This window comes from Balaenoptera borealis (assembly GCF_965194805.1).
Source record: "Balaenoptera borealis genome assembly, chromosome: 6".
NCBI classification, from domain to species: Eukaryota; Metazoa; Chordata; class Mammalia; order Artiodactyla; family Balaenopteridae; genus Balaenoptera; species Balaenoptera borealis.
In genome coordinates this window covers 15,613,669-15,639,723 of record NC_138863.1, presented here as the reverse complement: position 1 = coordinate 15,639,723, position 26,055 = coordinate 15,613,669, and the positions used below count along the sequence as shown (strand labels likewise).

At 39.0% G+C, this 26,055-nt stretch overlaps 1 protein-coding gene across 4 annotated transcripts in view; it reads right to left on the bottom strand.

Moving 5' to 3' along the window:
- Window positions 1-5,326: 5,326 nt before the first annotated feature.
- The window catches only part of PAX3 (paired box 3), a 95,449-nt gene continuing 74,720 nt past the window's right edge, over window positions 5,327-26,055 (bottom strand). For 2 of the 4 annotated variants that reach the window (XM_082396992.1, XM_082396993.1), the window contains exons 7-9: window positions 25,128-25,342; window positions 7,372-7,618; window positions 5,327-6,877 (exon numbers count right to left, since the gene is read on the bottom strand). In XM_082396992.1, coding sequence (XP_082253118.1) covers window positions 6,843-6,877; window positions 7,372-7,618; window positions 25,128-25,342 — 497 coding nt within the window. In that variant the 3' untranslated portion in view covers window positions 5,327-6,842. Of the gene's footprint in view, window positions 6,878-7,371; window positions 7,619-8,032; window positions 10,390-25,127; window positions 25,343-26,055 lie in introns of those variants that run through there. The other 2 variants (XM_082396995.1, XM_082396994.1) reach the window with 2 other exon arrangements.

The following is a 26,055-nucleotide window of genomic DNA, read 5'->3' as shown; positions in this document are numbered from 1 at the left end:
CTCATTCTGTTCCTTCCCAACATTCAGCACTATTTCTAATTATACGTTTGCTTCTTTACTCATGTAGATCTATCTTCCCTACATGAGCTTCCAAAGTCAGGAACCAAGTCTATTCGTTGAACAAAACATCAAAGACACTAAAACAATTTCTGGCTAGCAGAAGATTCTCAAAAAGGTGTTTACCAAATAAATGAATAAAAGGGTTAGAACTCAGTTCTCAATGACCCCCAGTTCACATTCTAATTGTTAGCAAAATATTGAGTATTTGCCTCACTCTCATCTTCAAGAGTGTGCTGGAACACAGTTCTGCCTTCCCTCCCCATCTACACCCTGGATTTCATTGGTTTCAACTGATCCGAGTACGTGACTGCAACAAAACTGAACAAAGTTGGGGCTCTTTCAGCAAAGAAGACATATAGGAATCACCATTTAGGTAGTCAAACACTAGACCACCTCCTGCCCTGGACCATGAGGTTAAAAGCCCCCGGACTTGTGCCTGCAAAAATCTACTCACACTTTCTCCCCCTACAAATACACATTTCTATAAAATCCAAACCAAAAAGAACTAGAAATGGTCCTCTCCAAAAAGTTCCTGATATCCCCAGTAACTGCTCCCCCAGTGCCGTCACACACTGTTAGGAATCAGTCTCGCAGTGAGACATTCCTCTGTGTGTCAGCACAGGGGGTGGGGTGTTGGAGACCACTGCCTCAGACTGACCCTCACTGTACCTCCTTTGCATCTTAGAAACATACCTGTTTCCATGACAAAAGTTGCCTTGATAAATAAGCCATCATCAGTAAGGATTCTTTGGAGCAGAGGTCAGGTTATTATTTTGTTTGTGACTTCAGTCCCATTATTTTGGGAACTCTCCGTGGTAAGAGAGAATCATTTAAAACCTATGACTATATATGGCAAAGAAAAAAAGAAACTATGAATACATCTGCTCAATAAATTATATTCACATAAAGGAGCTATTTTTTGACTTCTCCATTCATGGTCATTAGAAATAATTCCTCCATTATTTCAGTAACTGGGATAGGTTAATGTGCCAGTTTAAAAGCCCAGGAGCACGTTTTACAGTCTGCATATTATGACCAATGTGATTAAATAATAATATTAATAGCTAAAATTTATTGATTGCCCACCTTTAGCCAGGCATATGCAAGATAACATTTAACCCTCAATAGAGTCCAATAAGGAAACCATCACCATTTTTCTTTCTTTACAGTATTTCAAATTAGTTTAGAGAAATTAGATGACTTATCAGGTAGCACAAATTTTTAAACTGCCCATGGAGAATTTAAAACCTAGGTCTAGAGTCCTTAAAATCTATAGCATTAGGCTACACTGCCTTCAGAAAATTACTTTCAGAGCAATATGTCATTCTTAAGGATGTGACGATGCAAAGGCATGGGAAGAGGGTTGTCTCAGAAGAATGTCCCCTACACTTTGTAACCCTGTCAAGTCCAGGAGACTGGGGTCCATTTTCAACGTCTCTCTGGAATCCCTAGGAAGAGATGATGTCCTCTCTTCTCTGGTGTGCAGTGAATCCCACCTCGGTTCTTGTCCCCGGCACCAAACAGCAGCTCTCCAAAATGATCTTTCCAACCATGTATGTCAGGTTGTGTTTCTCCCTCCTTTAAAACCTGAGTCTAGCAGCCTCATAGGTACTTAGGAGGAAACTCTTACAATGGCCTTCAAGGCCCTGCAAGACTCAGCCCCTTCCATCCTTTCCAGTAGCCTTTCCACCATTCACACCTAGCTGGCGATGCTGCAAATCCCCCCAAAAGAATCAATCCAGTCTCCAGCCCACTCAATCCCTTTGCGTGAGCCATGAAGCACAGCTAAAAGAGGTCATCCTGCCCTCTCCTGGGTGCTCAAGGCTGCTCCACATCCTCTCCGTGTCCCAAGACAGATCCCTCACTGCTCCAGTGAGGCCATTTTAAATGCTGGTCTCCTCCCGTTGCGCTCAGCTTCAGAGAAAACAGAGGCAGCAGAGGTGAACTCCTGCAACTTCGTGGCCTCCTCACCCACCTGCCAATATGTCTATGTTCTTCCTTACTTCCCTTACTTAAGTAGAAAATGTTTTAAAAGCTGCTCATTTTCCTGGATAAAGCCAGTCCCTCCAAATACATGCTTCATCTTATTCCCTTCCAACTACAATTCACACACCCTTCAGGTTGAGATCCTTCTTCAGAAGAGCACGTTAGGACAGTCTGAGTCGCTCTTCACTCATTTATTTATTCAACAGGCAGGCACTGAGTACTCATTTTGGGTCACACATGGGACTAGATACTTGGGTTACAATGGTCAGCAATACCAAAGAGTAGGTCTATGAAAAAGGCAGAACTAACTTATATCACCGGCATTTGGCAACAACCCTAAATCGAGTTCTTTATTCCTATCGTCTCATGTATCATCTAATACTGATTCCAAATCCATGCATGCTTGTCCAGGGCTGAGGCTCGTCTCTAGATCTCTTTGCATAAATACTGCCACTTGTCACTTGTTCTGCTTCTTGATGTTTGACACCAGCTCTCCTTACCCATAAATGATGACACACCAAAACATCATTTACTCAGAATGGTTGAGGCCCTAGTCTTCATCCCCCAAATAGATTTCCTTCTATAGAGATCTCGGTTCTGCTTCCATGTGGCAATTATGTAGTTTGAGGAGGGATTCTTCCATGGCATGTCCACACAGAGGGCATTAACTAATCCATCCCTCGCCCATTTAAGTCTCTTTCTAAACTCACAACCATAAGTCAGTGACCTGGTCCGTTACACTGGTTCCATATGCCAATGCTAATGAAGATCCCTCCTAACATGGAATGGTCCCCCAAGTATCCAAGTGTGTGTGAAAACGCATTTCCAAACTGGGCTAGTTAAAATCCTAAATCAATAGGTTTGTTTCCATCACAGATGTAAAATATACCTATTTCTAGGAAAATTGCTGTCAAGGTATGACTCAGCAGCTGACATTCGTACATCCACTCTTTAATAATTTTAAGCTCTAATTTTCAGTTTTTACGTTTAACATTTTCAAATTAAATTCTATAAGTACACGAACAAAAGGGAAGCCCTTCACACACAATCAGGTTTGAACTCAGTTGAATGCCAAGAGTTCAAAGTCCTGAGGGCTGCCTGTTCCAGGGGATAAGAGTAGGGACCCCTACTAGGGTTAGGACTGGGGAAGTCAGATCCCCACTCCCCTGGAGATGGATTAGATACCCAAAAGAAAGTCAGGGGGAAAAACGATCTACAGAGAGTTTCAACATAAGAAATATGAGCAGAGCAACAGATCTCAGAGACAGGTAGAAATAAGAGAAGGGTATAAGGAAGTATATCAAAAAGAGGTATGAGCCACACATGGCAAGTTCTGAGATCAGGAGGGGAGGGAAAGTGATATGTAATATCAGTTTCTATTGAGTAATCCCACATCCTGGTAGCATTTCTCTCATGTGTTGAGAGTGAATGACTTTTCTTTTAAATGCCTGTTTTCAACTTGAGTTTGGCATGAGGACAGTTTGACATAATGAAGTGAGTACCGCAGGCAGGATTTGCAGAGGTAAAGTAATGAGTTCCACCATCAGGCTGAACAGAAGTCAAAGCCTGCTTCTGCTATTTCTGACAGGGTGTGACCTTGCCCAAACTAATGAACAATTCTGGACCTCAGTCTGTTTATCTGTAAATTGGGGCTAATAATGTCCAGCTCACAGGATTTTGTGAAGATTAAGCAAGATAACAAGAGTAAAAATTCAGTTAAGGATTACCTTCCTTTCCTCTTCTTATTTTTGGAATAGATAATTGTCAGAAAAGGGGCAACATATTTGACTAGAAGGATGAGTGTATTGCTAAAAAGACCTTAAGGCATTTAAAGAATTTGGACATTTTTATCTACTGCACTTCGAGTCCTTGGGGTTTTTAAAAGATGAGCTCAGGTGCTTTAGATCAGCGCTGAACAATAGAACTTTCCATGATGGTGGCAATGTTCTTTATCACTGCCCAATATGGTAGCTTCTGGCCACATGTGACCCTTGCACACTGGGGATGTGGCTAGTGCAACTAGGATCTGACTTTTAAATTTTATTTACTTTCAATAACTTATTTAAGTAGCCATACATGACTAGTTGCTACAAATTAGACAGAACTCCTTTATTATAAGGTTCTCCCATACCAGTCTGGGAAAGCAGAGAGAGTTTAAGTTCATAGGCTCTGAAATTGGACCTCCTGGGTTCAAATCCCAGCTCTGCCGCTGGGTGATCTCACGTAAAAGAAGTATGCTAATGACATCACCTGCCTCATATAAGATGTTGGGAGGAATAAACAAGGTAATACAAGTAAGACCATCAAAGAGTATCATGATCATTTCCCCAATAAAGTGTCCTCATGCTTTACTGTAGCCATGTATTTGCTTCTCTGTCTTACCCACTCCATTATAATCACCGCTGTAACACCAGGGCCAAGCACCATGCCTGGCACATTTAGACTCTCATTAAATAAGTGTTGAAGGAACAGAGGGCGGGAAAAGAAGAGGAAAGGGAGGAGAGAGGATGGAAGAAAAAGAGGAAGGGAGAGGCAGAAGAAGAATGAATAAAATAAGCAGTAATGCCTTTTCATGAAGTGTAAAGAAAGCTTCTAAAACAAAATAAATAACAAAATATGAGAGCTTTCAATAAAAACCTCAGTGGATATGACTGTTTGCGCTGAAGATGGAATTAAGTACTCTGAGGGAAAACACGCTTCCAAGTGACAATGAAGAGAGCTGATAGCTCTGAGAGAACCAGGGAGAGAGGAAGGTGGGCTTAAGGGGCTTTGCTAGATTCCACATCTATGAAAACACAAACTTCAATCCTTAAATGTATGTTCAACCAAGCTTCTTCATGAGAACACAAGTGTGGGTTGTGTAACCTTATTCGTCCATGTGATAGTCTAATCTAAAAAGCCAATAAAAATTAATTTTAAAAATATGTATATATAGTTGTGAGGCAAATTTTGTTACATTAATGAGTTATGCAGATGAACAAGGTGAACATGAGGTTGATTTGGTCATTGGAACATCCTGATAATTGGTGGATGAATTTTGAGATTGCCTTTCCTTCTTATTCCAGAATAACTTTTTGTGATAATGATAAAGTATATACCAATATTTGATGTAGAATTATTTCTAGGTAAAGAAATAAAAGAAATTTAATATTTAAAAAAATAAGTTAAAAAATAAAAGGCATTAGATTAGAAGTGAAGTATATATGCTTTGTTGGTTCCCCATTTCCAAGTTTTTATTAATACTGCATTCACCAGTTCCCCCCAAAAAGCAGTGTTGGGCAAGTTTTCATAACTGTTTATTCATTATAAATAGTAAATATTTACTGCACTTTTTACAGGAAAGACATTTTTACAACACATTGTTGTTGGCTGAGGCTGCAACACGAAGATAGCGCTTCTCTTGATCCATCACCCCCTAAGACCAACGTAGGAACTAAACTCAGTACTATGTCTAGTCTCACTAACTCACTACGTCATAGTTCTTAACTCTAAAAGGAATGTATTTGTGCCTACCTCGTTCATGGTTCCAAGAATAGAAAGAAATAAATAACACTGCATTCCACCTTCCTGTTCCTCTTAACATCTCAAAAAACAAATTTATTGACATTCTAAAATGTCACCACACAAACGTATGTAAACCTCAGTTCCTATCATCTTTCAATTTCAGGTATTATTGTATAATTTAAAAGTACATGACAGCCACATGGACATTTCTGGTGTTGCCCTGCCTTTCATAGAAAAGAGAAGAATGTAAACGAAGTCATTTTAAAAGCATTATTCTCAAACATGGTCTCTAATCAAAAGGAGCAAGCCGGGTATTGGTTGTCCAGCAAATGGCAAACATCACTGCATTCTACCACAATGAATCATGGGCTGCGAAAATAAAGCACCTGCAAAAATATAGTTCTGATTCTGTTTCTATGGCCCTGGCCATTGCCAAAGCATCCATGAGGTACACAGTATTGCACACTGATAAGCAGCTGTGGGAATGCACATCACTTCTCCACCACGCCCTCCCCCCGCCCAGGTTGGCTTCCAAATGAAACTAAATTGGGCAAATGTCACACACCTCTCCCACACTAAGAAAACAAGCTTTTCTTCTGATTCCCCCATATCCTGTTAGCAAGACGTGTCCATCCAGGACATGTACTGACAACTGAGTTACAGATGAGGAAAAGATAACAAATAATTTATTTGGGAGGTCCTTTACATCTAGTCTAACTTCCTAAAAATGGTGGCATTTATTTTTATATCCATTTCCAGTGTGTAAAAGTCAAGGATTCCTCCGTTCCCGCTTCATGGAGTGAGCAGTTTTAAGGTTGTAGAAGTGTCAGCATTGGACATCAAACTTGTTATACTTTATTCTCCGACTATATTTTCAGAACATTCTGCTTGCCCAAACCAGTCAAGATAAATCACACACACACACACACACACTCACACACACACACACACACACACACACACACACACACACACAAATGGAATGTTTGAGCTCCTTCATCATCAGCACTAGAGAGCTGGGATATTTGACATGTAGCCATGTTAAATCATTGCCTTAAAATGTTGCATTTGTCTTTTATTGTTCCGGATCTTCCTTTTCTCCACTGCTTTTGTCCAACACGTTCAAAAGAATTTGAAACCAACTACTGGAGAAAGAAAATCAATCATTCTTCTTTGTCTCCTGTCGAGACTGCCCCCCAAGAGGGTGATTTATTTTTTCTGAGAAGATTCTTCACGTCTAGGCTGTGGAGACCGGAAACAGGGCCAGTTTAAGCTCCAAGTGGACAGTTCACTTATGCGATATCTGGCTTGAGATAATGAAAGGCACCTGTAAGGAAACACACGCAGCTTTTCAGGTCAGGCTGGGACAATTCACAGCAAGGGGCAAAATCAGCTACAGGCTGACAATGTCATATTTAATACCGAGGTATCAAAGGATCGAGACGAATATTTTTATTCCTAAGACAAGTTTGACAGAACTCTGTGTCCTTGGGATTATACCCCATATGATCCTTGAGCTGACCTCATTAAGAACATGTGTTTCTAATGCCAGAGGTTATTTCATTTTGGCCAACCCTTGTGTTTTACCTAGTGGCAATCAGCTTTCACGTCTCAGCAATTAATAACCGCAAGATGTTGTTGACATTGGTTAAGAAAATAATTATACTGGGAAGCCCTTGCTGAAACAACCAGCTGGCTTTGCCACAAAATTGATACCAGGATGGAAGGCTTAATCATGCTGGCAGCTCCGCTTTCTCAAGGAAGAGTTAAAGTGTTTCACCCTTCCAGGAGTAATTACTCCCTAGAAAGTCCAAGGCTTACTTTGTCCATACTGCCCATATTGGTAGCCTGTGACAGGGTCCATACTGTAGCCCGTGGTGCTATAGGTGGGTGGGCAATAAGACTGAGAGGTTGGCAGACTGTCCAAGCTCTTCATATGGTCTAGTCTCTGACTGCAGCTGGCCGACACCGTCGTGGTAGGTTCCAGGCCCCCAGTGAGAGGCGAGAGCGCATAGTCGGTCTGGGGCTGATGGGGTACCCCACCGTGGTTGGTCAGGAGTCCCATTACCTAAAATAAACAGGCAGATTAGGAAGAAGTGAGAATGCAGGGAGGACCAGACCCTAGCCTGCTGCTGAAAGGATAACTGCAAAAGGCCAAGTTTTACTTCTTTGGAAATCTACTGTTAAAGAGCTGTCCCGAAGACGGTGACCTCCATTCAAAGTGGCAGAGATATTACATCATGCCCAGTGATAACATCTGACTGCAGTTTCAGAAAGAAGGAGAGGGGGGAAAGGGGAAGGAGGCTGGGGGAAGAAGGGAAAAGAAAAAGAAGAAAGGAGAGAGGGTGGGAGAGAGAGGACACCGTGCCCCTAGTGATAAAATCATACTGGAAATTCAAAGAAGGAGGGACACAGGGACAGAAGGTTGGAAGGAGGAAGAAATTATATCTGTTCATATTGAATAACGTTTAACCATGTATTACATGTCATTTTAAACAGGCATTTGCTTATTTTTTTTTTAAGTTGAATCCAAATCAAATTCTTTTTGTGTATTTTGAGATCTCTGTGTCTTTTTTCATAGAGTTCCCTCTCACGAAAACTCCACTCCCCATCTTGGCCATCCTTCAGTAATTAGAAATTAGTACATCCTCCCTGATATTCCCTTGCGTCTTCCTCATCCCTCTTACTGTGTAATTAGTACTTGGTCACCTACTTTGAATTATGAGAGCTCTGAGGGGAGTAATCTACCGATTTTCATATCATCAGCACCTAACAGAGTGCTGGCACATATTAGGTACTGAATGAATGAATGAATGAATGGTAAATGATTCTCCAAATAACTGCCCCCATTACCTAAGCCTTTCATTTCTTCTCTAAACTAACATTTTCATAAGAAGTGTTAAAAAAAAAAAGCCTGAAATGCAAACATGTTATAAAAAGTCTGCTCGGTTTTTTAAATAACCCTGGAGAGCAAGCGAACTTTTAAAAAAACAAAACTGTGATAACAGAACAACTTTCCGATTAGCACGGTGACAAGTTTCACAAACACAGGCTCGCTGACCCTTACAACACCTTGTGATGGAAGCAAGTAGATAATTAATTTTGCAGCTGGAGAACTGCCACCCAAGAGAGGAAGTGATTTTTCTCAACTTCATACAAGTCAGCAGCAGGACTCAAAAAGCAATCGCAGAAGAACTCGACTGCTGAGTGAAGAGCTTCCAGAAAATATCACCTGCTTACAAAGTATTTCAATGCGGGGACCCACCACTGCACAATATTTCCATCGTAGTCCTGTTGTATTTTAAGACGTTTGAAGCATATGGAGATTAAAGTGTACAAATAAGAGCAAGATGAGAGGGCAGTAATGAAACTCAACCCTGATTGTAGGTCTTGGGTTATCCACCAAGGTAATTCAGGCCACAGAATCCTGGATGGAGGGGTACCAGCAAGGCAGGAGGGAGGGATGGATCTCACATTCCAGAAAGCTTCCTAAATTAGATTCCAAAACCAGTGAGGCCACAATCCCCTTTGGGAAGGGTTTGCATAATCCTCATAGCTAAACAAAATCTTCTTGAAATAAAGCTTTAAACTGATCCATCTTCAATTAGCCCCAAAAGACCCAAAAAAAAGAAAAAGAGAAAACAAAAGAAAATCTGTTCACCACCTTCTATGGATTACCCTTTCTTCCTCCATTTTAACAAGCCATGATTCTCCTCACCAACCCACCCCGGCAAGTCTCTATTCTTCATTTCCTTGTGTCCCTTTCACTTGAGTTCTTCTATGCATGAGCAGATGGGAAGGTGGGCTGGTGTGGGGAAAGCAACACTGTTTTACCCAAATTTTTAAAGACATTCCAAGGGATCAAAATTTTGAGCTTGAGATTTTTCAAAATCTCTAAAAATTACTTATATTCCAAAAAAAAAAAAAAAATCGTATGTTTCAGAGCATAGTTTTGTTTTATTGGGGATTAGGGGAAAGCGAGAGTCACAGAGTAAAGTAAGAATAGGAGTCACAGCTAAAGGAGGATGAAAAGTCACCAGAACATGGGGCTCTCATACACTGCTGATTATAGTAAGTTAATTACTTCATTTTCTCATTTAAAAAACCTGAACATAGCCCCAAATGCATTTATTTCCTGAATGTTCTTCCATCTATATATTTTTTTCTTTTTTGCCTTTCTTTGAGTTCATGTAGATGATTTTGCAGTATATACTTGGAAAATTCATAAATGTCAATTGATATACTAATTTATTAAATATTTTCTTTCAGCCCAAATTACGAACGTCTATTAGAAGAGAAGTCTTTAAAGTAGAGGTTGCTCAGGGCCAAACACACTCCTTTCCAATCAGGAGTACCTCTCTGTGTACTGGTCTAATGGGCAAGAATGGACAAGGAAAATTAAAATATTAAAAATGTGATATTTTTAATGAAAGGGGGATTATGGCACAGGGCACAAATATTTTACTGTGTAAATAATCTGTGCTAAGTTTTTTTAAAAAGCACTTAGAAAAAGCAACTTTGTAACTGTATAAATTCAAAGAAAAATATCCAGTGGTACTGGATAAAAAGGAAATATATTTTTAACAGTGTCCTTCATGAAGATACTTACTTGAAATTCTGTTAATGGTATACCTCTTTAAGGAAGAAATGGAATACTCTATACACAGTCACAGTTGAAGAGTAATAGAAGAATTTTATTCAAAACATGCACACTCTCCCATGAGCTATATGTACATTTTTGTGATAAACTTTTTTTAATCCTCTGCCATATATTTCCTGTTTGCATAACTTTGAAGGCCACAATAATTCTGTCCATGGGAGGAAAAAAACATGAAGATCCTAAAAGAGAAGAAATGAGTCCTTCCTATAAGCAAAATTCAGCTTATGATGTTCACGTAGCAACTTTTTGCAGTTGTTGAATTAGAAAATACCTTAGGACAGGAAGACCTTGAAATATATTTGTTGGAGGATGGAGAACATACAGTACCATCTGCCAAGGCTATATTCTAGGGCAAGAGAAAGATAGCTCCTTAAAGGTGCCAGGGCACAGTGTCCTAAAGACATCCCAGCTCATGATCCAATCAGGAGGGATGGCTGCTGTGTGAATGGAATAAGAGGGATGCTTGATGGATCTTCCTGTCACTATTATGACTGTCACACACCGGAAGCTAGTGACAGCTCCTGCTTTAGCAATTGCCCTTAGCTCAGCAGCCCAATACCTGCGGAAGCTAATGTGAGGAAATAAAGAGGACCAGAGACCCATTATCTTGCTTAGAGACAGATGTTCTTCCACGAGTTTTTCTTTCCACTGTGATGGTCACACATTGTAATCATGACTTCTTTCTCAAGAATTGGATGAGGATGGGAAAAGAGGCACTAATACTTCCCGACATTTGCTCTGAAATGGAAATTAATGAATAATGACAACTAACGCAACTTATTTCAATATTTCACACTGAGAAAACTTGAGAAATGTACATCGTTGTAACAGCTTCTTATTTAAAAATTAAAAAGGAAATATGTGTTGGAAAAGAAAAATAACTATATCAATACAAAATGCATTACTTTCCCCTAACATAATTTAAAACCTCAAATCTCTATGGAAGGGTCCCATTACATTTTTATGTACATTTCTTTAAAAGCAATTTTGCTATTTAATGTGGTTCAAGGGAAGCTATGGAAATTTCTTTCTGCTGCACAAAGTTGGTAAACAGACTTCTTAGAACTCCCCCAATATGGTCATGGAATGTCTTCCAGTCATATTTTCTTTTTAAGAATATTGTCAGGATCTCTTTCATATAAGCTTTTCCTACAGCAATTTGTAATTCAAAGCCTAAAATAAAATCTCCATTGGTTGCAAAGTGGGGGATTTTTCCTCATAAGCCATTAATAAGCTATTTCTATTACAGGGCTGGCATTTTTGCCTGATTTTATTTTTTAATTTGAGGTAGGAGAAACACAATTGCCTGGTTTTCACAAACAATTTCACAGGAAAAGAAATAGACTCAGGGCTAATCAGTTCTGCCTACTGAACATCAATCACATTCTTATTAAATGTCAGATGAGTCCAGGAACTGAAATGAACAGGAAAAGTTTTCCTTTTATAAAGATCTCTGTTCTGTCTCCTTGGGAAGGGAGGTGGGAAGAGGATTTTTTTTTTTTTTTTTTAACTTTTAGTTGAGTACAACTCTTAGGTGAGGCATCTGGAAAAAAAATCTATTAAGTATATCAGTAAATTGTTACCTCCAAAACATTTCCCAGACACCGTTTCTAAATTGTTCTATGGATAAACTTTAAAAACAAATTCCCGCCTTAGAATCGTGAAGTGGGACTTCTGCTGGTTCCTCAGTCATTCCCTTTATTAGAGACTTTGTTGAAGATCTTTTTAAGCTCATTCTCAAGTTTCAGAATTCCAAATAAGTTGTTTATATCTTGATTGGAAGATTATATGGTTCAGGAAAAACTAACTCTTTACAATTGCTTCATGCCATATTTCTCTTGAATTAATTTTCCTATTGTAAGATTAAATATAAAAGATAAAACACTATGAGTCAAGTTAAGATTTACATTTAAAACAATGTGTCTGGAAAATATCCGTCTTGGTTTAAGTGTTATGATTTTGCCATCAGTTGAAAGTGCTCAGAGCTTATCAGAAATCTAAAATGATTTAGCAAATTATGGTGTACGTCTAGGTGCTTCTTTTTTTCCTTAGCAGGAACCCTGGTTCATGTCTTTATTTTCTTTTTTTGCTCTTAAGTAATCAGATGCTTTTCTGATTTAACATTTAATAATTAGTTTAGTTACAATGTAATAATACATTCAGTTGCATTTTAGAAAACCATCGTGAATTACAGCTTTGTATGACATAAAGGGGTTTTTTTATAGCTTCTACACTTTTCTCAAAAGTCTAATGATTATAAACTTTTAAAATTTGGATATAATTTATTTCCACAACCAAACAAAAAATTCAAATGTTTATGCAAGTGTTTTTTTCCGATACGGGTACTACTGGAGTTATGTTATGCTTAGATATCAGCGACTGTATCTTTGAGGCTGTAACTAACCCTAAACTTGAACAGCAGAGACTTTCCTGAAAATGTTGTCTTCAGATTCAAACGCCTTAGGAATTATCCTGCAGTTGATTAGCATCTAAATAATTAGATTTTTTGGCCCTGTCTGTTTGAAAGCTGTAAGAGGGAAGTTGCCTGAAGGCAGAAGTTTCTAGCAAGGTAAGGATGGTGACCTTCTCACCCACCCAGAGTTACGGGAAGGGCATGGCTGACCTTTACCTAACCAGATAGAAAACCAGTGCATGTAAAATGTCCAGCTAAATACACACTTATTTTTTATTTTAATCCTTAGCTAACATTTTAAAGTAGCTACGTTTCACACATGATGAAAAAGTATGCGTGTCAGACAAGTGTGGTTCATATGGTGCATATATTTCCAAGTTTTATTTGTAAAGAGCACAGTGAGTACCTTCTCAGTTAAACTCTAAGTGTTATATGTGCTTTAGTCTCCAGCTCTGTGACAAGCTACAGAATGACTTTTACTTTATTGATTCTTTAGAATACCTATTTCTCAATAGACCTAAGCTGTCAAATGGATAGCAATATTCTTTAGAGACTGATGACTAAAATATAAATCTAGGCAAAAAAATTAGCATAGAAATGGCTTGCAAGAGACATATATACATATACACATACATACAGAGTTTACTTCTAGACAATGATGAACAGTCATATCGTGTCCATCTATTATCAGTAAAATAAAGCCCATTAAGAAAAAGCTCATTTCACCTAAATGAAAAAGCATGGTTAATACAGTTGGTATTTGACTATGTTAGACCCACCATGGGCTGTAATAAAATTCTCATATGTTTTAATTCATTTACGCATGCCTGCATTTATATGCTTTGTGACCATGTCTACAATTAATATGATTTATGAGAAAAGAACATGTGTGATATTGGGGGGGTAGGGTGTAGCATACATATTTTTTTCTTCTATGAATGAAAAATATAGCAAAACGGCTCAGGGAAAATTGTTGGCTGTTAGCATATTAAGATGGACTGACAGAGCCCTGAGTAAACTTGGGGGAGTTAATGATATCCTCTTATCTGACCCTGACACATTTGCAGCATGTAATTTACAGAAGCTCTGTCCAGGGAATCTTGACAAATGCTCCTAACGATGTCAGGGCAATGTTCCATTCTAATGTAAAACAGATGTGGGTCAGATACCCTCATTCATCACTTAACACAGAGAGTCTCAACCTCTTTCTGAGAGGAATGACATTACCTGCTGTTAACTCTTCTCATTTCAGGAAACAACAGCAGCCCTCTAAAGAGTAACCACTCAAACCTATCACCATTTCAAAAACATGACTGTAGAAAATTAAGCATATATCTTGGTTTAATTTCATGACTACTTCTGGACACGTTTGCTAAATATTAATTGACCTCTTGAGACCTAGGATTCCAAATATAGAAAGGGAAAAGCTCTACGCTTGGGCATCCCACAGTACTTCAGTGAGATGGTGTTTAAAACTTTATCTCTAATTGCCCATAAGCTAAGCCTGCGTTCAAGAAAATGCAGGGCTGATTCACCCTAATAACCATTCGTAAATGCATACCTTGCTGAATCTTAACTGCCCAGTTCTGTCTGAGATTCACGCAGAACTTTACAATAACCTAGGTGTCCACGTTACCTTTTAGAAAGAAGGACCTCCACACTGCCCCTCTGAAGCACAGGGGTGCTGGGCTACACTGTATCTTCATTCCCCCAAAACTTCCCCTTCCACCCAATACTACAACTGTGTGGAGGGCAGACGTTCCAGGCTACTGAGGGAGAAAAAAATTTGCTCGGCTCAACACTGGCATTTCTTCTTTCTTCCAGATCGTGTGTGATGCAGGCAAATATTTCTGTGGCTGCCCAAAGTCCGTGTCATAAGACTCCATGTACGAAACGCCTGAAGATTACAGAAGAGCAACTTCCCTACACTTCTCTTCACGTGAAGGAAGATAAGTCCTCAGGACAGAGAAAAGAGCCCCAACTGAAAAGATCAAGTGACACTGATTTAACGAGTAGATATCAGGAAAATTGTTTCTATTAACTATGGGAAAGCAGTGCACAGCCTTGCAAAAGTCTGAGAATGAACTTACCCTTCAGGAAGTGCTTTCTGCCCTGTTTCACAGGTTTTGTGTTAAGGCAGAATAAGCCTTAAGATGCATGGAAATTTGTAACAACTCTATACATATGGGACAACATCTGAGAATACAGCCTTCTAAGAACCAGAAGCTACTATTCCAGTAAGCTAAAGTCCTACCTACTTTAATTCCCCCACCTTCCCGACTCCAGGGACACTGGACCAATAAAGATGTTGCAGTGCTTTTCCACGTGAAAACTTACTTGTGTTCTTGATCATAAATTGGGCAGTGGCTATGTCTCCTATTCCCAGGCAACTTGAAGTAGCTGGCAACATCCAGGGCCCACACTGAGGCCATGTACATAGTTCTTTGACCTACAGAAATTAAATCTGCTCCTACAGATCTTGACAAAATAGAGTCTTTGTAATTTAGTGATAAAAGGAATACTCCCCAATCAATTAAATCAAAATTACTTAGATTGCCCCTTACTTTCTAAAACCTTGCTATTGCACCTGTTGTTTTAGCTACCTTTCTCTTTTGCTGGTGAGAGAGAAGTATAGCGTTCATCAGATTCTCCTGCCTTTGAGGTATCTAGTATCATCAAAGCTAGACTCTAGATTTTTTAAAAATGAGTTCATGTCAATATTATATTTCAAGGGACTTCCCTCGTGGTACACTGATTAAGAATCCGCCTGCCAATGCAGGGGACATGGGTTCCAGCCCTAGTCCGGGAAGATCCCACATGCCGCGGAGCAACTAAGCCCATGCACCACAACTACTGAAGCCTGTGCACCACACTACTGAAGCCTGTGCGCCTAGAGCCCGTGCTCTGCAACAAGAGAAGCCACTGGAGTGAGAAGCCCGCGCACCGCAACGAAGAGTAGCCCCCGCTCACCACAACTAGAGAAAGTCTGCATGCAGCAACGAAGACCCAATGCAGCCAAAAATAAATAAATAAATAAATAAATAAATTTTTAAAAATTACATTTCAATAAATCAAAACAAGAATAGGAAACAATAGGACAACCCTGTCCCCTCCCTACTCTTAGCCCCATGGAATGAAGGACAGTTGCCTCTTCTTTTCATTGTAGTGGGTTCTCATGTTATTGTGATCTGAATTACTCAAACAAAACCAATTTTTGTACACTGTATTTCTGGGGAGCATATTATCCCGGGAGCATTACAATGACTGCATTCTGAATGGACACCAATATGTGTCCTTAGGTCTTTAAAATGTCTGAGTAGAATACCTTAAAATATTCCAGTGCACCAAGAAACTGCTTTTCCTTTGATGGTATTCAGCTTCCACATTTGCCTTATTCATCAGGGACAAAGAAAAGTATGCTTTTTTGTCAGGGGCCTGCGTGATATTTTTCAGCAAACAACAATGAGAGCTCTGTCGCAACAAGCAGTTTTATCACTTCATCAAAATGTATTTAGTCCTTTTAAGTGCTGTGCTTCTCAGCGTAGCTCTATAGGGTGATTCTTTTTCAATATCTCCCAAGTTTAACAGGAGGATGAAACAGAAGCTGAGATAGTTTAAGCAACTTGCCTGAAGACACACAGCTAGTGAGTGGCTGTTAAGTGCTGGAATCTAGTGCTTTTGACTTTGGGGTTCCTGCTTAGATCAATGAGTTACACCCACACGGCCGTCAGTTCACTAAACAGGAATTCTCTCTGTTTTTACTCCCTTTTTCTGCCTATCTAAACATTAATAAGCAGTTTATAGCTTCTTCTTTAAAATTACGCTTTTTCCTGCTAAGGTCACTTGCAGAGGGTGACAGTGTATTGAAGCAGGAGATAACATCAGACATTAAATTGAAGAAACATTCACTAGTGAAAAAAAATTAAAGAACAATTCTAGAAATGGACAAATCATGAGCTGGGTCTCTACCCATTTTTTTCATTCAGCACTTCCTAGGAAATGTTCCTCAAAACTTGGTAGTCTGATACTCAACAAAAGGGATCCACAGTTAAATTAGAGAACACTGAGTTAAACAAACATGTTTCTATGCTGCAAGACTTGTCAGAGCCTTTAGTGGGCTAATGTGCACTGGGACTCTGAAAGATAAAGGGATATAATTTGAAATATTTACCAAATTGTTGACTCAAAATCCTTTTTCCCCAAACCACTATTCCAAAGAGCCCACTTTGGGGAACAAGCCTTTATTATGAGACACTGTTTGGTTTCTGGGTGTTCAAAGATGATTATGACCTAGTATCATGCCTCTAGAAGCTCATGGTCCAAAGGGGGATCGATATGTTATAATACAGTGTGATATGAATTTTAACAAGGTATAAACACACTAATGTGGCATCAACAGAGACTAAAACAAGAAATTCTGCCTACAAGTGTCATAGAAGGGTTCATACTGAACTAGAAATTTTCCCTTGGAATCTTATATATAGAGGGTCAGCTCTTTAGAGGGTTTTTACACTTGATCTTAGCCAAAAGGCCGAGAAGTGATATAGAGGGTTTTTTTAATTGGCAGCTGTTTAATTAGATTTTGTAAGGCAAGCTGCCCAAAATGAGACATCAGTATTTCGTGGAGGGGGAAAAGATGGTTATTTCTTCAAATAATGCCTGCATCCTTCATTAGTTCAGTGCTGAGGACAGTCTGCCCAGTCATCTCACAGCTCAGAAATATTCCCTGCAAGGTAGAAACACAACCCTTTGAGTCTACAAAATGCACTATCTCAAAGGGTCTCCCAATTTACCATCCTTTCCATTGATCAGTGGAGACAACGCAATCACTAATCTCAGAAACTCCAGTTTACTGAACTCTAGCTAAATGTCAAGAGGAATTTTTAAATATTACACTATACAGTGAAAAATATACACCTCTGATGAAACCCAGACTGTTTTGCAGAGACAGATTCTTTAAAAAAAAAAAAAAAAAATAGTATACAACTAATGACTGAATCCGGTCTTCTGTGTCTGCAGTACAAAGCACACATTCAGCCTCTAATTGAATAAATATGCAAGTATTGAGATTTCTATAGATATTGCCATTTTGCAAATGCAGTAATAAATTAAAAGCTTTACATTGCATTCCAATCACATATAAAGGGTTGATTCAGACCCTTGGCCTCACACTAGAATTCAGCACGGCTTTCCTATGTTTTACTGACGAAAAAGAAAAACTTTTTACTCCAGTAGCTTAGTTATAGACCAAGCAATCACACTCAATTTTTTTCTCTTCAATGGCTAAAGGAATTCAAATGGGCCTAAAAACCTTGGGGTTGTTACAGTTTTCGTCCAATGTACAAGAGAAAGTAGCTGATGGAATTTCTACTTAAATCAATTTAATTCACACAAAAAATTTAATTCAGCAAGAAAGGTTTTCTGGTGGCTCATTTCAGTGACATGATGTAAGATTCAGTCACTGGTGGTTGCTGCTCCCTCCCTTTCTTTAAAAAAGAGATTCTGGCCAAGTACTTGTTTCTCTCACAATTCTCCAACGAACTCAAGAGGCTGTGGCTAGAGCTGACATAAACCAGGGCTCTCCTCATACTCTTTAAGGGTAGCAACCACAGCCTTCGGAGAAAAACCAAAGGCACCAGGTCAATTACAGCCCGCGCTACCACCGAGCAGAATATCTTGAAAACCTAATATGGCGGAATGGAAACATGCAAATGGCCAGTGGTTACGCTGGTGTAGCTGAAATGGGCTTATTTATGATCATAAACATCCTTGAGCCTTCATAAACATGCAAAAGGCTTCTGCAGCCCTGGTTTTGAGCTCATGAATTGCTTTAGAAATGAAACAGAAAGAGGCTGAAGCTTCGGAGAGGCTGCCACTTTTGTACGGAATGTCTCTCTGTCCAAGCTTTGTTTGACGCCCAATCAATCTCTTTAATCAAAAGCACTCCTTTTTCTTCCACAGATGAATTTCTGGAAATTGTAAAAAGGCAGTGCCTTTGTTTGGAAATGAGTTGGTGGCAGGCCACCTGTTTGTCTGGTTCTTCACGATGATAAAGGTAGGTTGAGGGCACGGGATCTGCAACCTGTGTGTGAAATGGACAAAACAAATGGCCTGGCATCAGGTAGCTTCTGGATGTGTGCCCAAACTGTCCAGAAAAATAGCTCTCCTGAAACAGGAACTGGCCCTGCCATCAGGGTAAATCTTACTGCTTTTACATGTATCAACAGTACTAAAGAAGACCAAGGAATTGCTATACCACAGTGAAAAGGATATTCTCCCTATACGAAACAGAAAAGTACCCATCACAACCATTCTTAATGACTATACCCCATTCGCATAACAAACTGATGTGTAGTAAACCGCACACCTTCGATGGACAAAGATCCTCCATCTTGCCTTGCAGAGAAGGAATTTGAGATAATTGTGAACACTGTGGTCCAGGAAATGACAAGCAAAATCAAAAGCAGTCTTGAGTTCTGTGTACACATATTAATGCTTAAATGCTTCTCCCTAGTAAGTTTCAGGAGTAACAAATGTTTGTCAAAAGAAGCTGTGCTGAGCAATTGAAATCTGATTTGAAATGGAACCACGACAGTCTAATACATATATGCATGAAATGGAGAAGCTGCCTAATAAGCGTAGCTGACACCAAATATGCAATTTACATACATTACACACTGATAATCTCAATTTTAATATTACTCTTTAAAAGTAACTGGATGGGTGGTGGAGTTAAAAATTTTCTTTTATAAAATGTGAATAAGAACAAAAGTTTATCCTGACGTCTTCCACCATTAACCACAATCTCCTTAGTGTAAAGATATATCTGCTCTTTCTTGGGTCTCTTTCAGAGGCAGTATCTCATCCCCACAAAGCTGTGATGATTCAACCAGACTTAACAGATGAATGGTCGATAAACTTGATGAGATCTGCAGACCTACTCTTTGTTCCTGAGGTGCTGAGTGGTGAGCAAACATTCAAGCATGTTTAAGCCTGGTACACAAATCTTTATGAGAATTTTTTCTTTCCTCAGTAGATTATCCATGAAATAGGACAGGTGTACTGGTTATTCAATTACATCTTACACAAGACCTGGCCAAAATTTGAAATGAGGCCTCTGAGCATAGATCTTACTGTGGAGATTTATTAATAACAGTTAAAAGTTGTCTATAACAAAACTTTTTTTTGTAATTTAAGCCTATTTTCTTATTTTATCATTGGTTTCACTCATAAACCAGAAACGAAAATCTGCCCATCTGTTCTAAACATAAAATGTGTTCATAATAATCCAGATTTATACCAAATGTATTTTTAAGTATTGCTGAATTGAGAGAGTACTCAAAATTTATAGCCTCTGAGGTTACAAAGAGGACTTCCTCTTTTTAAGGAGGAAAATGCTTAAAATGAACGTAGGAAAGGCTCAGAAAGCTTCTTGGATATCAAATGGCTCCGTAGGAAAAAAAAATGTCAATGATATAAGAGTAAATGAATCAAAACCATATGGATCAAATTTTCCCTAAAATACACAGTTTGAAAAATTAAGGAGGAAAAGTGCTTGGCAAAATGTGTTTTAGGTTTTACCAAACCCAAAACATTCGAAGAATCATTTGCAATGGTTGATGAACCCTAAATGCAGCCAAGTTGGCCCATTTTTGTATACTACATAACAATAAAAAAAGCTTCCTAGATAACTTCCTAGTGTAACCCACTGATACTGTATTTCACTCAAGAAGTCATTAGAAGCTGTCACCAGAAACCGTGGCGTTTGTAGGAGTAGGGGGGTGTTGAAATGATACAAGTTTGTTCATTTAATTGGCCTTGTTTTGGGGGTTTGGCTCTGCGTGTTTTGGAGGTGGGGGGAGCAGTGAGGGTAATGTTTCTTGCAAAGGAAAGTTAATTAGAAGAACATGGGCCAAACGTTAATTAGTCTCACGTCTTGAGCATATGGTAGTATTTCCTTGGCACTCCGTATTCCAAGTCGGCATTCCTTTTTTTCTCCTGCACATGCAGGAAGGTGCTGGGAACACACCAGCTGGGTTTGGAGGGGAAATACGTGGTCTCTGTTTCCCTGTGCTCTTTCTGTGGTGTTCCCACACCAAGAAAACACAACTTTTCAAAAGAGGGTGCTACTGCAGGGTAGAGGGAGTTGAATGGTTTTCTTCTCAGATGGTGTTTTGTCATTCATTATAAAAGCCTCATCTCCTGAAAGGGTTATATAGTTCAAATGATCCTAGAAATTCAGAGACAGTAGAAAATTTCAAGGGAATTAGCCTATTCCCAACCCACCCATCCCTGAGAATCTCAAGTTCCCTGACAAATCCAGCTTTTGAGGGAGTGTGAAGTCCAGCCCTCCATCTGTGAAGGCTTTTGACGGTTCCTGCAGGAAAATCGAGTTGAATATCAGTGCCGGAGCCCATGGAAAACTTTCTACAACATTATGCTTCTTCAGCAAGTGAAATGTGTAATTTGGTTTATTAAAGAACTAGTAATAACTGCAAGAGAGGTAGACTTGGCTTTTAACTCTGCCAGTGACTCTAATTGTGTTGCACTGGCCTCAGCTTTTCCATAAATAAAATGGGAATATTCCCCAGATACAGTTATGGATTCCCTCAGAACAAGATACACTTTTCCAACGATTCAGTAACACACAGACCCTTTCAGCAACTTGAGGAAGGATACAGCCAAAGCTTCTAAAAGTTTTCATCAGGATTCTGAGACTTAGAATGTCATACAGACCTGTCAGTCTACTACTACTCTAATCCCACCAGCTGGACAGTGTAACCTTTTCCTGATTCACTGCTTCACACCCATCCCTCCCAAAGCTGAGAATTTCTCTGGGAAAAGCACTGAGGGAATCTAAGAAACACCATTTGACTAATGGCTCTGATTCCAAGCATTTTATTTTATTTTTTTAGGCCGCAGGTCATGAGAGATCTTAGTTTCCCAAACCCGCGGCCCAGGCAGTGAAGCACGGAGTCTTACCCACTGGACCACCAAGGAAGTCCCTGTTTCCAAGCTTTAAAAGAATCTTTGCTCAAGGGAGCAGATATGTTAGAGACCCCAAAGGAAAATCAACTACATCCCTCACACAAACAGAGAAACAATTTGCTTATCATAACGGTGTCTATTAATTCTTTGACAAGAAACTAGAAAGCCGATTTTACAACAGTTCACATACATTCTAACTCATGATTTCCAAGTCTGAATGGCAAACAATATATCAATTTCAATGACACTAAGAAAAAAATCAAATAAAATGCACAAATAAAATAGCATCCACTAAAGAGATTTACAATGAATTGATCATAATGACTCAAAAAACTTTAGCTCCAATTCAATTTAAATTAATAGGTAAAGACGTATGATGAAGGGTAAAGGCAGGGGATAGGTAAGATGCAAAGTTACATATTATATAACATGGAACATGCATACTATCTCAATTATATATATGTGTGTGTGTGTGTGTGTGTGTGTGTGTATATATATATATATATATATATATATATATATATATATTTTTTTTTTTTAAGCATAAGACCCAAAAAGAGCTGAAAGGCAATATGCAAAAATATTAACAGTGGCTCCCCAGGGGAATTTTTTTCCTACTCTAGAGATACCTCTTTAAAATTTTTTCCATTTTCTACAATAACCATGAAGTACTTTTTATTATTGGGGGAAGTTAAAAGATTGATAAGAAAAATGTGTAAAGCAAAAAAGCATGTAAAGAGTGCATTAGCAAAAAGAGTGTTAATTAACCCAAATCCAAAGTTTAGAAAACTAGTTTCTATAAAATGATTTTAAAATATGAATAAGACCCCCGGCTCTATTTTTTATGAAACCTGTCTCCTCTTCACCCAGCTGAGTGCTATCATGAATGAGATTCGAGAGTAGGAGCTGGGAATCCTCTGTCCAGTCCCAGCTCTCTCACTATGAGCGCTGTGACCACAAGCTCTGTGAGCCTCAGTTGATTTGTCTGAATATTAGATGTCCAGATAGAGACAGAGGAAGTGGAAAAGTTGGAGGAGAAGAGGAGAAATGGCAGTCGCAGGATTAGTTCCATTTTTAATATTATATGATCTAGTATATTAATAAGCACTTCTCTATAGCGAGCAAAAAGACTAAGCCATGACCACCCTTTCTTTACTCTCTTCTTTAGTTAACAGGTAAACCAGCTGTTAGACTCTTTTCTTCAAATTTTCTTTACAATATTTTTAATAAAGCCAAACGATCAAAAACAGGGTAGTGCACACCTCCCCACCTTGCTTAAATAGAGGCATTCCTGAGAAATGGTAAATCTTAAAGGCTATAGAAATCTGAGTTTTAATTCCCAATTCTCCTAATGTTCCCATTCCATCTTTTTGTAAATATGTCTGGCAAGATATTGACTCACTCAGCCTTTTTTTCTCCAACTTTGCCTAAGGAAATAAGGAGGAGCTTCATATTATTCGTTTCTTTTCTAACTCACTGGAGATGCTACAAGAACTCACACAACATGGGTTCCTAGTCGTGGGCTGAGGAGGAAATATATGGTAGAAACGCAAAAGGTCCTGGATATTTGCAATTTAATAAGTGAGGAGTTAACATAATGTGTAAGAGCATAGTAAAGAAATACAGGAGAAGTTGCCTGTGGAATTTTCCATGGCTTGATATTGGAATGATTCCCACCCTACCGCCAACTCTGGAATCATAGCCAGGCTTCTTGAAATCAAGGATTAACAGTTTCAAGGTCAAGTGCTAGTACCTCCACTTATATAACACAGTAGAATACACTTATACTTCTTATAACATACAAGTGCAGACATCTATAATACAAGAAACTAGGAGCTTCCCTTAGAGAATACAGGTTCGTGTCATTATTTTTATTATGCTCGAACACAGAAATGCCAAAAGAATCCTGGGTCTCACCTTACAGAAGTGGTTCGAGCTGAAGTTTACTTTTATGCAAACTTTCAACTAAATCATGTTCATAAAAAGCTCTTCTATGGCCCCAAATGACTTATAAAACTGCAGAGATAACTACTTCTGATGTTACTTCTAAACTGTGGAAGAAGCTTCTATGCTATAGATCCAGACATTTAAAGCTGAATCTATTAATATAAATCCATGATTTTCATGCAAAATCACATTCACAGATGCCAGCACTTGGAAACTAAATGTATTAAAGTCCTGTAGGAAGCACGTCCATTGTTTTCATGTTGTTATTTTTCAGCTGAGGCTTAAAGCCACCTCTTATTTTTTATCCCAGGATGTGCTATAGGAATCTATGAAACTTAATTACATTCACTGTTACAAAAAAGGATTTATGAACTTTTGCCTTTAGGCAGAAATGTTTATTTCATTGCCTTTGCTATTCATTCTTTTCAACTCCAACGGCTTTGAACTTTTCAGCTGCTCAGAGTTATCAACGTTGTGCAGAGCCCAGGAACTCCACTCCCAAGACGCAAACCACAAGTTGAAGAAAACGAAGAAGGCGAAGATATATGAGTCGTTATTTTGGCCACCCTTTGTGCCATTAAAATCTCATTTTCTGCCTATTAGAATGCCCTCTTGGTGTTTAGGCAGCAGTGATAGTCAGTGATTAGTGTGTAATTGAGTATAATTGTCTTTTCACTTTTCATTTGTGTCATTCTGAGCTTCTCTCTGTTTTTCTAACCACCAAGAGGAAAAAAGGGGGTTAAGAAAAGATAAAGCTGTTAAAACTCTCACTCTCAGCCCTGAAGAGATTCTCGATGGCAATTATAGATTGCAACCCCTTCGTGACATTTCTCCAAATTCAGCGGGCAGCTCTCCTCACCACCTGGGCCAAGTGCTCTCTAATAAAATCAAGTGATCTGTATTTAAACAACTGCTAATAATGTCAACCTCAGACAGATGCCACATGTAGGAAATTTAACCAACCCTCTGACATGCAATTATCAAGGCAATTTATTAATATAATCTCTCAAGAAAAGCTCAGAGTCCAATGCAAATTAGAAAAACAATTACAACATTCAAATATCTATATATTCCCAAAGAGCGGTAATTCTCCTAATTTGTGCATTTATAACTCATTTATCCTAGAGTTCTGTAGTCATCAGCTGGGTCTCTCTCCACACAACTTGTTAACCTCCTCTCCAAATATTGTATAAAAGCTTTGGTGTTTTCTTATTAAGTGTTCTTGCTCACAACCCTATCAGCTGACCAAATACCATTTAAAAAATAATGTGTGTGAACCTCTTACCCAAAACCCAGGAGTGGAGAAGATGAATGCCTTGACAACTAAGTATAACATAAAATCTCCGTGATTACATTAAAAGTCACTAGGATTTTAAGTCTAAGCTACAACTTTTGATACAGCCCGTAGGAAGGGTGGAGAGAAAGGAAACTAGAAAACTGAAATCATGTGGCTTGTATAAAGAATACATTATGGTTTAAATTTGGCAATTCATTATATGACTGCCTCGGGGAATTGACTATTTGGTTCTGGTATACAGCAAATCGTCTGTCTGGAAACACGGGACTGACCTGAGGTGAAAGGCCATTGCCAATGGCGGGGTTCATGGGGTTGGAGGGCCCGGATGGAGGCACAAAGCTGTCTGTATAGCTGGAAAATCCATGCCTGGTGCTGGAGAGGCAGTAGGCAGAGCTGCTGTCCGGGGTGGAAGGAATAGTGCTTTGGTGTACAGTGCTTGGAGGAAGCGGCTGAGGTCTGTGGACCGTGCTGCTGGGATCCGACACGGCTGCAAGGAAGAAGGTCATCAGCCATAAATCTCGGCTGGAGGCCAGCAGAGAAAGTTCGGTACAAAAGTTCACAGTCACCAAGCCATCAGCACTATATCCTGGTCAGCCACATGTACATTTCAAACTGCCCTTCTTGACACGCAGGTCTAGAGCCCCTCATAACAAATACAGCCACATCTCCGCACATATGTGCAAGGACATAATTTATCTACATACTTTCAACGCACACTCACCCAGAACAGAAATTCAGAAATCACATCAACAGTGCGAACAAACCTGTTTTGGTAGTGAATGTTATTAATCAACGTGAGGATTAACCCATGTAAGAATTGCAAGTCTCAAGTTTCTTATCAAATATACTTCCAAAGCACCTGAACATTAGTGTGACAGTATAGTTTCGAATGCCTGCAATGCTATCTTTCATAATGCAAACTAATTTAGTTTTATCATTTATCCCATTCACTCCTATGCGCTAAGACAGAGGGACTTTTTATCAAAGCTTACCTTCCCTCTATTCCTACTGCAGTTAGGAGCCATCACAGAACTTCAGTTAATTGCAGACTGGAGTATAAATGTGAAGTTTTAACAAATGAAAAGCAAATTGCATGCTTATGTAGGGATGCTGTTTTGTTCTGTTTTAAAATACTGAAACAGTATTATATTACAACACAGTTTATCTAGAGAGATTCAGACAGGTCACAGAACAAGCTAT